Source organism: Lethenteron reissneri, chromosome 2 (genome assembly GCF_015708825.2).
Source record: "Lethenteron reissneri isolate LAM-NWPU_2019-01 chromosome 2, ASM1570882v1, whole genome shotgun sequence".
Lineage (NCBI taxonomy): Eukaryota > Metazoa > Chordata > Hyperoartia > Petromyzontiformes > Petromyzontidae > Lethenteron > Lethenteron reissneri.
This window is the reverse complement of record NC_083780.1, coordinates 12,576,794-12,591,629: the sequence shown is the minus strand read 5'-3', so window position 1 is coordinate 12,591,629 and position 14,836 is coordinate 12,576,794. Positions and strand designations below refer to the sequence as shown.

Below are 14,836 nucleotides of genomic sequence, written 5' to 3'. Positions count from 1 at the left end.
TCTCCCAGTGGCACTTTTTTGACAGGCCACACTGTACTGATGAGATGAAATGATGTTGAAATAAGCTTAAATATACAAATGTCACTGGGATACATCGGTGTGCAAGGCTCAGAAGTCGATGAATTACATTTTAATTTGGTGATTATTTTTGATATTAAGAACATATTTTGATATTGATAAAGGATTAGCCCTGTCCATGCCCTAACGTTAACCCTGGCTGTGATGCTCTACCCAGCGTCCTATCCATGTCTGGTGTCTTCCGCACTTTCGTCCGGCTCACATTGTGCAATTCGTCTTTTCCCTCCGCACTTGTACAGTTGCCGCGATATGGCACAACCACAGTATGACATTTTGTACGATATGTAATCCATTATCATTCTATCGTGCGTATTGATAAATATTGGAACAGCGCGATCTAACCCAAAAAAAACCTGGAATATGAGCGCAATTATCATTGCAAATTTTTTATCATTAATAATTTATTTCCCAACAAAAATATTATAAAGTAACAAACTTAATACGTTGTAAATAAATAATTATGTTTCTGTTAAATGCATGTTTTGCAAAATGTTTCCAGAGTAATTATAAGACAATTATTTAATAGTTTTTTAATAAATTCCCCTATTGCCGGCATGTGCGTTATAATCATTATAGGTTGTAATTATTAAAAGTCCTTAAGACATGGCAAGCTTATGTTGTGTGAACTGCAGTGGAATAGCTTTATTCGATTAGAAGTACAGCAACGCACAAAAAACTGTTAAACACAATGATAAAGTTATGGGAAACTTATATCGCGATAATCGTCATATCGTGAAAAATGACATCGCGTAAACAGTGGCCTGCTTCTCCCCGTCTGCAACGCAATCAGTGTTTGTTGTTTGTTAATGTGATCCAGTGCTTTTTTGTGCTATTTTAAAATCATTTTTGAAAATCCTTTGTGAAACAAATCGATTTGAAATGTGCCTTCTGTGTTTTTTTACGTTTCTGTGAGAGATAATGACGGGATCCTGGTGGTCAACAAAGATCCATGCTATTTGGCCTATGAGACTATACAGTTGTTATAGGACCAGGTTAACCATTGTTTACAAGAGATTGAATGACCTTTCAGGTCAGCATCTCCCCCCCCCTCACTTTAACAATTCAAATTAGCGATCGCATTGTTTGTAATTATACGACAGTCATAGTACCATCCTTGCAAATTACAGTTTTGGATTTTGTACTAAATTGCTTTTGCACAAATCTACGTCCCGTCTTCACGTGAAACATTTTTTAAAATGTAAAAACACGTAATGTGTATGAAAAAGTTATGAAAGGTGTGCACGTGCCTCCATAGAAACGTAATGATTTTACGATTTAATCACATTTTTATTAATTCACTCTCGCCCCTCCCTGCTGCCTCGCTTTTCCCCCTAACTTGTGTTCACTAACGGCGTTAACACTTCATGTTGTATTTTCTGTATGATGTTTGGGCCTTGTTTACTTTATGTAACATTGATATTTAACAATACATATTTTGAGTTTAACAAATACACTCTTTGCATTGTATTGCTGTTTTAATCCACTTCTTAATGTTTTCTTATGTTTATTTTTTTTAACATTTGTTGTATTTTTATTAAGCATGATTTTCCTTTTTAAAATGGTTTCTGGTTTCACTGAATTTATTTTCTTACTTCCAAACATTCCCGAGTCTCTTCGTCTATTTGTGACTTTGTTTTTTTAAATTTAAATCCAATTCTGTTTAACCATTTTATTTTAACCGACAACATTTCCCAACCTCCCACCTTCTCCGCGTCTTTTACTCCCTGCCTCTTGATTCTCGCTTTTCGCCGCTCGCCCTCTCGGTACCAAATCCGCGCGTCGCGTCGATGGCAGTTGATGCAGAGAGGAGTCTCCAGACGATCACGGAGGCCACGGAAGACGACAGCATCGGTAAAACCCTACGGCTCCTGGCTCCCCTCGAACCTCCAACTGCCCTCGGACTCCTCGCTCTGCTGTTGAGAAATCCTCCTCGGTTTAGAGCTGCAGTTCAGAGTGTATTCGGCCTCTTAATTTTTTCGGCATCTTAATTACGGTGGAAGGTAAAGGTGCAGCCCTGCAATTTCTTGCTCATGTCGCTGCTGGCAGAAAGGCCTCCATGAGAGGGACCTCTAGAGAGCTCCCCTATGAGTTATTGGGCCTGATTTCCCATGCCGGCCAGACATCTCGGAGAAGGTGGGCTTAGCCACACTTTACCCCACCACATGCGACTTAAGGATCGACTAACTGTGGTGAACTCATTTATACTGCTGGGTGAATGGGGAGGGTGTATTTAAGAACGTTGCACCACTGTTTAAATTTCCATGCTGTGAGTTTGAATCGATCCAGCGACCTGTGGATTGTTAGTCTGGTGTGCGAACCATTGCACCATGGAAGCTTGCTAAATAAGCATTGATTACAAATAATGTCAGCATAGATGACCACTGGCCCATGCTCAATTGAGCTTGAAGACACTTTAACCAGACTCATCGGGCTTCACAGACAGTGGGAATTGGGTGACAAAGAGTGCTTCAAGGAACTTACAGCGACAACATTTTCATGACAATTGCTGTGCATTAACAAGACGGCTCACTCTCGTTAGCGACATATTGCAGTCAGTAAAGTAGCTTGATTATCACTGATTAGGGTCATCCAATGTGTTTATTCTTACAGTACTGCCTGGGTCCTGCCACTGCTCTTAAGCCTCCCTCTTTCTCAAATTCCCCTCCTGTTTGACACTCCGTATTCCCATCCCTCTATATTAAACGCACCTCTCCTCTCGTCATCCATGTCTTACCTATCTCATTCATTCCTTTTCTGAGCACCCCCATATTGCATCCCGTGACCCAGCGATCTCTGACTTTGATTCCTGACCCCTCCCCCCACCCTCCTCTTCCCTGCTCTCTGCCATCCTCGCCTACTCAGAGGAGCTGGAGAGCTCGGGCGAGCGGAGGCCACCAGGCCCGGGCCTGCTGCGGGAGCTGCGCGCCAGCCTTCAGAATGCCCTCGATGAAAAGCTGGAGGGCATGGGCGTGCGCCAGGTGAGGGCACTGCACCAGCTACTCCTGCCCACAGTTGGGTTTTCAATTATTCGACAGTCGACGTACACTGGTGCATGAAGGAGTGCCACCTATTGCATGAGAGAGGCTTGTTAAGGTGACTCCATAGTGAGAGCTACCATGCAATTTTTAGAGATTGTTCTCTGACAGCTTTAGACGACGGTAATATTAGAGGCCATTCTCTGATGCAAGGGAGTTTAATTATCTCACAACAGTGTAACTCCAATACGCCAATAGGAATATAAATGGCGAGAGGCGGTCAGTTGGCTCAGAAGTTCAGAACGCTGAGTTGAGATTCTGGGTTCCATCCAGGCAACCGTCTGATTCTCAAGTGAGCTGATGGTCTCAGCGACGTCGACAGTGACTGTACAAAAGTTATCTAATTAATATGGTTTTGAACTTCATTTGGCTAAATTCCTACTATAACAACTGAAACAAAATGTTAACTGCCATTTAACAAATATGGCTCTCATGTGGCAGGGCGGATGGGAAATTGTTGCCCCGAGAGATGACTTGAAGGGATATCTGAGGTAGCTCTGTTATATCCGCTTCCGTGAGCTGTTCTCTATCTACTTGGATCTCTCACGGAGAGATAATATATAGGGAAAATTGCATATATATTTGTTTTAATGTAAGGGAATAATCATGGTGATGTGTGCGAGATCTACTATCGTGTTCTACCATCCCGCGTGTATGCTTTGTGCAGGGCGCTCGAGGGATTTCACAACAGGTCCTGCTCTCCTCGTTGTCGGTGCTGCGCACCCAACGATCGCAAGCGACGCGCCGACACGCACGCCTGCCCACCATCCGGCGCCGCCTCAAGCGGCAGTTGGAGCAGCGGGTGCAGCAAGCGCAGCAGGCGGAGGCCGGCACCGGCGGGGCCGCGGCGACGGTTACAACAGCCCCTCGTGGGGGGCAAAGTGGCGGTGCACGCGGGGGTGGCTCGGCCGGAGGGCCCGGGTCCCGAGGACCCACTAGCGGGGGCGCGGCCCGCAAGCCCGTGAATGGCGTCGGCCCCAAACAAACGAAGGGCCCCTCTGGAAAGGCGGCCGTCAAGTCGGAAGGTGATGGCAGAATTTACAGTAAAAAGAATAAAATCACGACGTTTCAGAGGCAACACAAGCTTCCGTCTTCAGGTGAAACTGTTGCCTCCGAAACGTCGTGTTTTTATTTTTTTATTTTTATTTTATTAATTTTAATTTCATTTTTTACCTACGTGACTTTACCGAAAGAACTAAGAGTATGAATCCTTGCAGTCACGAAAGCTTCAAATCTAGAAGAATTTACAGTGCTTGTGTGACCTGCACTGCTGGGTCATACAAGGATGTATGTGTGCGTACAACCCTTTAGTCCATCCACTACTGTTCTATGAAGGGGGGTCATGGGGGTTTGTTTGACCATCCTTCAAGACATGGACAGAGGGGGTCGGTGAATGTTGGGAGCGTAGGCGGAGGCATAGACGTGCTGCTCGTTATTTTTTTTGATGAACCCCCTTTGAATGCTTTTGCAGGAAATCCCCGACGTGGCTCCCCGGGGCCGCAGACCAAGGTGATCTACTCAAGGCCGGCAGCGGCAAACGTGGCGGCCAAACCCAGATCGCCCGGCAAACAGGCCGCAGGAAAACCCGGAGCAAAGGCGGACTCTGGAAAGACATCCAATGCCCGCACCCCAGCTGGCAACGTGAGGTGCGTTTATGGGAACCGCCACGCACACACGAGTGTGTGCAACAGTATGCTTTTGTGTGTGTGTGTATTTTGGCTGCATAACGCTGTGTGGAAGCTACCTGGTTTGTCGCTCCACACGAAGCTTTGGGTCTTCTCAGCCACAATCATGTCCTACCTTCGCGATGCCTGCGAAACGTGGACCCCCCTAATGGAACATTTTCGCCGATTAGAAACATTTAGGCTGGTCTGCCTTCGATCAATTTTGGGTTTATCCAGGCTGGATTGTGTGAGGAGCTCACAAATTCTTGAAAGATCTTAACAAAGTCCCATCGGTGAGTTCCTCCGACAGGCAAGGCTGCGTTGGCTGGGTCATGTAGCCCGCATGCCCAGCCACCGCATGCCTTAACAGCTTTTCGGTTGGATACAGGGGCTAAATGGGCACATCACAGAGATAGAGTGACCTGGTACAAAAGGATGTGGAGCTGAGTGGACTTGCCGATGAGTGGTACCAGCGGTGTCAAGATCGGCCTCTGTGGAGGAGGCTCGTGAAAGACACTACTGGGCAGTTAGAGGCAGTCACACTGCAGCAACAACGGAGGGCAGCGGAGTGATGCTCACAACAACGAGCGGCGCGCCGGGTGGCTAAAACACAGCAAGTTGGCACAGTAGGGGGCACAGGTGGTGCATTGGCCAGTCATCTCAGTCAGCCGACCCATGGCACCTGGGTCTATCCCATGACCTGTTGGCGGGTGTTCGACACTTCACGTGGCCTTAACGTGCACAAGCACCGTGGTGACGTCACCACCACTTAGTGGTGAATGGCGGTAGTTGTGTGTGTATTTGTCTTGTATATATGCATGAGTTAGATTTGTATGCGCGTGTGGAAGCGTCGGCTATAGTAATACAGAATTGAGTAAACATGGACAAATGAATCCACTGGTGAATTATAATGATCGTCTGAAGTTCATAGGATAGACCTCAGACATTCGAGACATACAAATATAAGTGAATGTATGGAGTACACCAACTTCTGAGATTACACTGAAGACATTTGTTCTCCCTAATGTCACAGTTCGTGCTTGCTTAGCTTCACTTTTTACGACAGTCTATGAGGTTAAGTGTTTTATCTTTCTGCTTTTATATAAAACACTCGTATGTGTACATGCTACACTTATATATCTGTATGTGTATGCTTGTGTTCATTCTCATTGACGTTCACGTTTCTTAAGTCATTCCATTTAAACCAGTTCATGGTGTCTGACCATGGCCTATGTGTCGTGCTCACTCCGATGTACTCTCATGCACACAACCAACACAAACCCACACCCACGTGCCTGCAGACACAGGCAGAAGCCAAGATCAGTGTCGTTTGCGTAAGTGCGTTCAGATTGGTTGGCTTGCATTTTGTGAATGACGTTCTGTTCTTGATGACAATGTTGAATTTGTTTCCTTCAATCCTGCGACCATTACATTAACTACATTAACATAAATGAAACATAAATACATAAACAACCAAAAAGGTAATTCAGTTATCTGGGTATTATTGTTTTCATGCTCAGAAATTGAGCTGAATTAATGTTGCCTCTGATCGCAGTATTGCAGGAAATAATTGCCTTGGTAACGGATGTGTTCTGCTTTTCAGTAATACAGTGCAGAATATGGTTGGGCATTTTATTTTCCTGCATGCGCACTTGTGTGCATTTTCTTTTGTTAATTCTGACGCACCACCAGTAACCGCGTGTGCCTGATGTTGCCAAGCACATTCATTGGGCATTGACTCAGGGGTCACTGGCTGTTTACTCATTTTACATTCAGTGGTTCACAAAAAAACAGGTTCGTCACCTTTCCATCAGGTCAGCTAACTGGCTCGCTAGACAGGTTTCTGGTAAGTTTGCTGACAAGCAGGGTGGTCGGCTAGCTGGTTTGCTAACTGGATTGCTAGTTGGTCATTTGGTTAAATGGCTGCTTGAATTGGCTAACTGGCCTTTCACTTGCCTAGCTGATTAACTGATAGACTGACTGGCTGCCTGGTTTGGTGGCTAATAGAGATTCTGACCCGCCCAACTTGATAACTGGCTGGGTGCCTCTGTGAATGACCAGTTGGCTAACTCGCAATTCAACTGGCAAACAGGCTGGCATTTTAAGATGCCTGACTGTTTAATTGCACAGTTGGCTAACTGACTGGCTGGCTGTCTCATTGGTTTGCGGACAGGCTAGCTGGCTGGGCCAGGGCTGATGGTTGGGGTGACTTCCTTGGCACGCCCGCATGTTAACTCGACCCACCAATTTTGTTGTTGTGACATTGTTTTCTGGATCCTAGCATGGTGTCTGGTTGGGGTCTGTCTTGTACTTGGTTGCACTGTTTTGCTGTGATGTCACTGGTGGGGGTGTTTGTGCTATTATTTTCCTTCAATCACTTTCCTTTCGCCCTGCATCATACCTGACGAGTAGATATTCAAAAGCGCACTGATTGTTTGGGTTTCTACTTTGTATCCTGGCAATGAGCGGAAATGCTACATTTTAGTGATGGGGATCAATCTCTTTGCAGGCCGAACCACTGTTGACTTTCCATAGACGTAGTGCAGTTTTAACAGTTCCTGCTTATTTTACCCAATCTGAAGGGACAGGACTCATAACCCGTGACAAGAATCTAACTTGTGACATTTCAATTGTGAGTGAAGTACTCGAGTGTGCTGAACAGCTTATACTGTGTGCATGCATTGATACTTTTGAATATGAACGTAGTATTTTGTATTTTCTATGCTTGACATATTGTGCTTATATATATACATATATGCTTCCTTTAATTGATAGGTAAGTCGTACACACACCATGCACATGGTCAACAAATTGCCTTGTCGCCTCAGCACCCCTCCCTTCACGTCAGACGACGACTCTGACATTAGCACAAGTCCACCGGCCATCCGTAAACACGACGGCCCTGCCACCCGAACGGCTGAGAGGGAGCCATCCACAAATGGGCGAATCGCGCGCCAGCTGGCCGAGGAGTGGTCCGATGGCAGCGAGCTAGAGTCCATTACCATCCCCGGACAGAAAAAGCCCCAGTCCACCGCCCATCCATCCCCACAAGGTGAGCGAAGAATGCGCCAGTCAGGCTTGCGCCGTGTGTCAGCCCTTAACAGGCACTTGCTTGAAGCAACCTCCCCAACAATGTATACCACTGTCACCAATTGTTATACGCTTATGGGCATAAGCATGCATGTTTTTATATCCATCTGCAAATCCGATGCGAATGTATTAAAATGCAAGTCAGTGCCATTAATTATTTGCTTATGAAGTATAAATATTATGCTGTACATAGAGGGGTGAATATCGTTTGACAGAGAATGGATGGAGAGGGTTGTGGTCAGCGCAAGTTGAAGGATTTTGTTTTTTAAACAGAAGTACATACTCGAGTGCTACAGTTGTATTGCATCTGTTGTTTGTGTCTGTTCATCTCTCTGTCTGTCTGCATGTCATTTATTATGCATGTCTGTTCCCATCTGTCAGTTCGTCTGTTGTCTGTGTTGAACTGCACCCGAATATCGCACGGCAGATGTAGCTATCTCCTACACTAATGGACAATTAAGAACAGCCAAAATATTGCTTGTGGTCACCAGTATAACATTATCGACCACTCAGTAACGCCAATGCCTGCGTTGATCATTTGCTAGCAGCATTTCAGATATTCATTACCAGGCTATTCCTGAAGCTGTCCACTGTCTCATTCACCAACGTCAACATGAACTTATAAAGATTGCTAAGAAACTCATCATAGAAACTAAGTAGAAGCTTTATTGTATCTGTCTGTGCCCATTTGTCAGTCCATCTTGCCTTTCTGCCAGCGTGTCACTGTCCATCCATTCACGTGTCTGTGTGTGTATGTGTGAATACTGTAGGGGAGAAGGTGCAGATTTTAAGCCAAAAAATAGAGCGGCAACTCAGCAAGCCTGGAAGTAAAAAACCACCGGGCGGAGTCCACGTGATTACCTCCACACCAAGCCATAATCCCAGCAAGGTGAGGTGCTGATGTCACCACGCACAGAGCCAAACAAGGGTGAAAAAGCTGCGATGCAGGTGGGCAGTGATTCATACGGTGACCTCAACCAAAGCATATCAATAAAGCTTTGAGAAGAGAATGTCAGCAAAACCGATAGCTGGAGTGAATGGTGACTGTATAAGAAACCTGTTATTGAGTGGTGTCACACACATCTATGGTAAAATACATGAAGAAACCAAAGCAATGTATAGAGAAACTTTATGTCAAAATCACTGTTTCATGGCTTGTCAAAGCCATAGAATTTAATTTAAAAGAATCCAAAAGCTCTCCGATATGTTTTCGTGTTGTACCGCATATTGTTCAACACATGCTGCGAACTTCTTAAAAAACTTCGAGACATTGGACATCATGCGGGACGACAACATGTGGGACAACCAAAACGGCACCGCCACAAACACCTACGCAGTAGTAAAAGTGTAAAAGTTCTATTGCAAGTGTCACACCTGGCCCCTATGAAAGCAATTTTCCTTCTTCTCTGCCTCGGCAGGCGAGTTCCGCCGCGGGACAGAAACGCGTGAACGAGGCGGATGACGAAGAGGACAACTGGGACATCTCGTCGCTGGAAGACGTACCCGTAGGAGGACGGGCTACGGCACGGTCGGGACCCGTGCCGGCCCCACGCAAGGGCGCATCTTCGCCGGGGCAGCCACACTCAACCGCTGTGCCCATCACCTCCACTTCCAAGGCTGGTGAGACACTCACGGGTGTGTATGTGTTGTGTGGTAGAAAAGGACGCTGAAGCCGGCCGTGTAGGGGCTGACGCCAAACTGTTTATTCAGGGCTTACGCTTAACTCGGGGGAAGGGGTTAATACAACGGTTATTAACTAAGCTCCCCAGGGGAAGGGTACTGGGAGTTCCCTATACCCCACCAGGCTATCGGGCTCTTCCCACAGCACTGACCAAGGATTCAGCCAACTCGGCCAGCCGGGTAAAGTAGCCCCTTAGCCTGGCTCTCTACCCGCTATCCCGGAGCCCCTTCCTAACCACTCACTCCTCTGACTCTCGGCGAAGACCCCGTCCACGTCACGGGTCTCCCCTCAAATACCCCGGGGGGCATGACGTCACTTTACCCTGACGGCATTCCCCCGAGGCGAGTGTCACCTGACGTCAGCACTCCACTCGTCAACATATGTATGTACGTATGTTGAACATCTTTTGCACCGTACGTAACCGACCGTGCTAATCGGAGGTGCGGGTGAGGGACAAATTGGAGGTGCGGGGGAAGGGATAGGGTGTGGGGGCAGGGGTGGGGATTCTTTTCTTTACTGAGCGCCCAAAAGGACTTTCAATTATCGTTGGCAGGACACACATTCACACGCCCATTCTGTCACTGCAGAATAATCAGAATCTTTATACTGGAGGAATCCATGAGTTATAAAGATATTTTTCACAGATGTACATTAGGGGCGGGTCAGAAAGTTACAACAACAAACAAAGAGTATGGATTCCTGCAGTCACGAAAGCTTCAAATCAAGAACAAACAATACATAAACACGATATGAGTGCAAAATATAGGAAAGGTAAGCGAATCACAAAAAAAACTAAAACTAAACACTTTTTTTTTCACCAGGTTAAGCCCACTGAGCTATTAGCATCTTTTTCAGAAGAGACCTGGCCACAAATGATAGCTCAACAAAGTGGACAGTTATAGCAGCCAAATGATCGAAATTGTTTTGTGTCACAACAGTGGTATTCGTTTTATCTACCCCAGGCAGATGATGGATTTCAACACGCATCCTTTCGATTGCGAGTGAAGCAGTCTGCTTACAGCTATACTCGGCCTATAACAAAGCATGCATTCACCTGTTCAAATGTGTTCCTACACTCACAATGCACGCATCGAATCATATGGGAGAATCGGTTATTTTCCATTCGTGTATTGTATGTTATGGTTTATGTAACCTATCAGCTTCTAGAGTTGCTATATCCACCACACTGTTATAAAAGATACATTTTTAAGTGAATCACAGCCCTAAATTGTGACAATTCATGGAATCATGAGGGGAGGGGGGCGAGTCGTGTGCTGGACCAATAAAGTAACAGTCGGTGCTTGCTGCTTGCTACAGGGCACTTGCCCCCCCACCCCAGTCTGTAAGATGAAATGGAGGATCCTTGTGCCGACTGTGTGCTGCACAGGTTTGAAGGAGCAAGGGTCAGGCAGCACTCTGAAGAGCAGCCTGGTTACCGTCACAGACTGGACCAACGATGACTTCTCCGACCTGGAGTTGTCCTGAACTCCAACCCCGTGGATCTAATACCCTTTTTCCACTGCACAACCACCAAGCCATTCCAGGGCCGTACTGAGCCAGTCCGGCGCAACTCACGAGGCACCAGGTTGCTTTTTCACGACCGAAGCCGAGCCGTGCCGCTTGACGTCATATGCAATAAGTCGAGATGTCTTTTAATAATGCAGTGCCACCGTGTCTTCACAGTGAACTCACTGACATCACAGACATAATGGACAGGTCCTGTAGCCATGCTCCTGGTCTTGCTTGGCCCCCAGCCAGATGCAGATGTCTCGTGAGGCCAGCATGGCTTGGCACGGCACATAGCAAGTAGAAAACCACTCGGATGTGCCAATAGAAAATGGGTAACAAAGGGGTCTAAGCATACTGTGGCACGGGTGCTAGAGGAACACCACAGCAACAGCACCATAGAGGCTAAATACGCACTGCGATGAAATCTCATTGTAACGTCCCTCAGACTAACATACTTTTTGCATGAACATATTTAGTAAAAATCCCCAGAAGATGTACGGCATAAATAACGTTAAAAATGTTTACAAAGAATGTACTTCATATTTATTTTCATATCAGATTAACATTATTTGGAAGTTCTGGTCGTTTTTTTTACTTGGCACTACATGAGAACCACTTTGTGGACCAGTCTTATCCCTGTCCTATGGATACACTCGCCCCCGCCATAAGAACGACTGGCTTAGAGCTGTAAACGGGAAACGAACTCCACATAAAACGCTAATTTGAGCAAGAAATCACTATTTTTACAACGTATATCTCACCATCGTAAAGCATGGTCATGATGCAGCCAATTAAATGTGGTAGCTTCACAGCTATTGACAATGGCAGTGCCGTGCAAACTGGTTCAGTAAAGCCAACACGCGTTGCAGCACTCGTTACACTGTTAAAGTTATATATATATATATAGGTTTGGCATTGCCCTGTGGACCAATTTAATTTCTCAGAGCGTGTTAGTCGAGCCAAGGCGAACAAAAATTCTGATTTCTTTGGTCGGTAGGGTGGCAAACTTAACAAATTGAGAAACCACTGTGCTATGGACATTGAGCTTCTCTGTTGTCTCGTCTTATTGGCCTATTTTGCACATTTTATTGTCATTTCAAATTATAGTATTTTCATTATAAAGTATAAAACGTACGTACGTCGTAATGAGATTTCACTTTACAGGGACTATCACATTCCAATCTGAGCATTACATTTGCTCACAAATCAGTACTATAGGCACTTACAACACCTCAGAGCCTAGCCCAGCACCACAGCAGATAACAACACAGAGGATAGGATAATGGGGCAGAGGCTATCTAACACTACAGAGGATAACAACACGATTTGGGCTAATAACACTGCAGATGCTAGCTCACTACTCCAGGAGCAAAAACAACATCACATATAGTGTATGGTGTGATAGCAGGATGATGCAATAGCTATTTGAACACAACAGAAATTTGCACAGTACAACGGTATATCGTGATGTATTGTGCGGTTTAACACAACACTATTTGGGCAAACCTAAATCGTGGGGGCTCACACAAATACTACACAAGGTAGAACACAACATCAGAGGCAAACTTAACACAGGAAACAAGAATTACTAATTTGGCGAGGTACGATGTAGGTTGGCACAACACTAGAGAGAGTATGTGCAGATTAGCATGTACAACACTACGCTACATAACTTAGGACAATCGATAACAGGGCGTGCTAATGTGTGAAAATATTTCTCAGGAACAAATTAAGTGGTACGAATGCAATAGAATATCATCGTTGTACTTGCAGTAGTACTGTGTGGTAAAGTGGTACCTTATTTCAAAGTTGTATTCATAATGCTTTGTAAAAGGCAGTATCACATTCCCATGATTTATTCAGGTACTTCATATTGTATGGTGTAAAAACACTATCGATGTTGGGACTGGTTACGTGTGTATACATATATGATAGTTATGGTGTTGCCATCTAAGATAATCTTTTTTACATTTTAAAAATACATTTGAGTGTCTTCTTTTTTATTTATTTTTCTGTTTGAAGTTAAATGTCTCTGGGTTCGTGATTATTCACTTTTTTAAATATCTTATTGGCAAGTGAGTGCTGTGTTTTGTGTGTCAGACCTGTGCAGAGAAAGTTAAGAAAGTCAATATGTAAGCCACTTTTGCCTTGTTTTTTTACATCCATTTCAGTGCAAGCGAGCAGTTTTTGCACGTGAAACAGGTATTTTATTAAGACAAAACTCCAATATAACTTTTCTAAACAATTATGGGGATTTGAAACCCTGTACAAAATTCAAGTCCTGTCCAAAAGTAACCGTTATATGATATATAATGTGGGATTTTAGTTGTACAAAGACTTGCGTGGATTCAAACTCATTGCAATAATGTACAATACTACAGTACCTCGGATACTTTTAACTCTACAATAGTTAAACATTATATGAAAGGAGTTCTATTCGTAAATCAACTCGTAAGGGATTTGGTTAAATACACTCGTATTGTATGTGGCAAGAGGCTCCCGAACTAATTTTGTAATAGGTTCTTCAAAACGTGGGAGTGGTGGTGCACTCAGTCTGCATACGACTGCTGAATTCAATTCCCGGCTACGGCGGACATCGGCAGCAATCAATAACGGGTCGTGTCCCCTCCCAATCACCACCCACACTGATCAGCGTGGTGAAGTAAGGGGTCAAACAATCCTCATGACTCGCATGGCATGGGGAGGCCTTCATTGGGCAGTGGATTAAACAAGAGCTATGCATAATTTCACTTTTAACCTCAACATTTGGCAGAGGAATCTTACTGCTTGGTTTGGGCTGTCTTTGTGATGTGTCTCTAACGTTAACTTCTGACAGGTGTCCCACATTCCCATACTGTACTCTGGTGTAGTTTTTGTTCTGTCAAGCACATTTACAACATATCAACAAATTGCTTCATATATTCTTGCACATTGCAGGTCAGATCATGAAAGTTGTTTTTTTAAGTGTAACCGTGACACATAGGTACATTAGAATAAATTTATATTGTGAATGTTGCTTTGCCGTACAGATATAACCCACAATATCTGGATAGAATACTGATCTAATTCTGGAACCATATTTGCTTTTGGTACATTTTGAAATGTTTATCACCTTGTCACCAACATGACAATTGTTTACGGTTATACAGTAATGTACGAGTTAATAACTGCACAATTTCTTCGCTTTGCTGGTAACATTTTCGATGTGTCTCCCACCTCGTAGAATCAAATTTCAATAAAGTGGTTCAGTAATAAACGTTGTCAAGCTGTGGTCATGTCATTGCTAATAACATATACATATATAGGGAGCTCTAGGATTATTGGTGCAACTGGACAGTATACAGCTCAATGGATCATGTCAGTGCTGCATGAAGTTGCATGGAGTTAAACGTGTGGTGTTGCTTTTAGAGAATTGGTTGTAATTTAACGTCCCCCTTAGGGTGCAATAGCAATTCTGAGGTGTCACAAGCCAAATTAACATTCACCAAAATGTTCAGAATGCCATTGGAACCTCCTTTGCCAGTAGCAAAATATGATCATTGTTTTTTACCCCGAGCTCTCATACTCCGATGGTGCATTGTCTTTGAGTTGTGCGCCTTTTGGCGTCATCTGGTCCAACACCATGTGAGACTAGGCTCTAAGGAAAGCTGTCTCGGGTGTGGACCAATCAATTTCAAGGACAGTGCATACATTATCAGAGTTGTGTTTTTTGTTTGCATTCGACCGCAGATATTGTGGTCTATACAAATATGACTCCTTGTAAAAAAAAGGTGTCAGTT

The 14,836-nt window shown here is 44.6% G+C and overlaps 1 protein-coding gene across 3 annotated transcripts in view; it reads left to right on the top strand.

The window, feature by feature from the left end:
- LOC133343139 (cilium assembly protein DZIP1L-like) overlaps positions 1-14,307 on the top strand; it is a 48,941-nt gene extending 34,634 nt beyond the window's left edge. The window contains exons 14-21 of one of the 3 annotated variants that reach the window (XM_061552629.1): positions 1,873-1,929; positions 2,941-3,056; positions 3,781-4,138; positions 4,585-4,759; positions 7,606-7,829; positions 8,638-8,756; positions 9,286-9,502; positions 10,936-14,307. In XM_061552629.1, coding sequence (XP_061408613.1) covers positions 1,873-1,929; positions 2,941-3,056; positions 3,781-4,138; positions 4,585-4,759; positions 7,606-7,829; positions 8,638-8,756; positions 9,286-9,502; positions 10,936-11,033 — 1,364 coding nt within the window. In that variant the 3' untranslated portion in view covers positions 11,034-14,307. The remainder of the gene's footprint in view (positions 1-1,872; positions 1,930-2,940; positions 3,057-3,780; positions 4,139-4,584; positions 4,760-7,605; positions 7,830-8,637; positions 8,757-9,285; positions 9,503-10,935) is intronic. The other 2 variants (XM_061552630.1, XM_061552631.1) reach the window with 2 other exon arrangements.
- Positions 14,308-14,836: the final 529 nt, after the last annotated feature.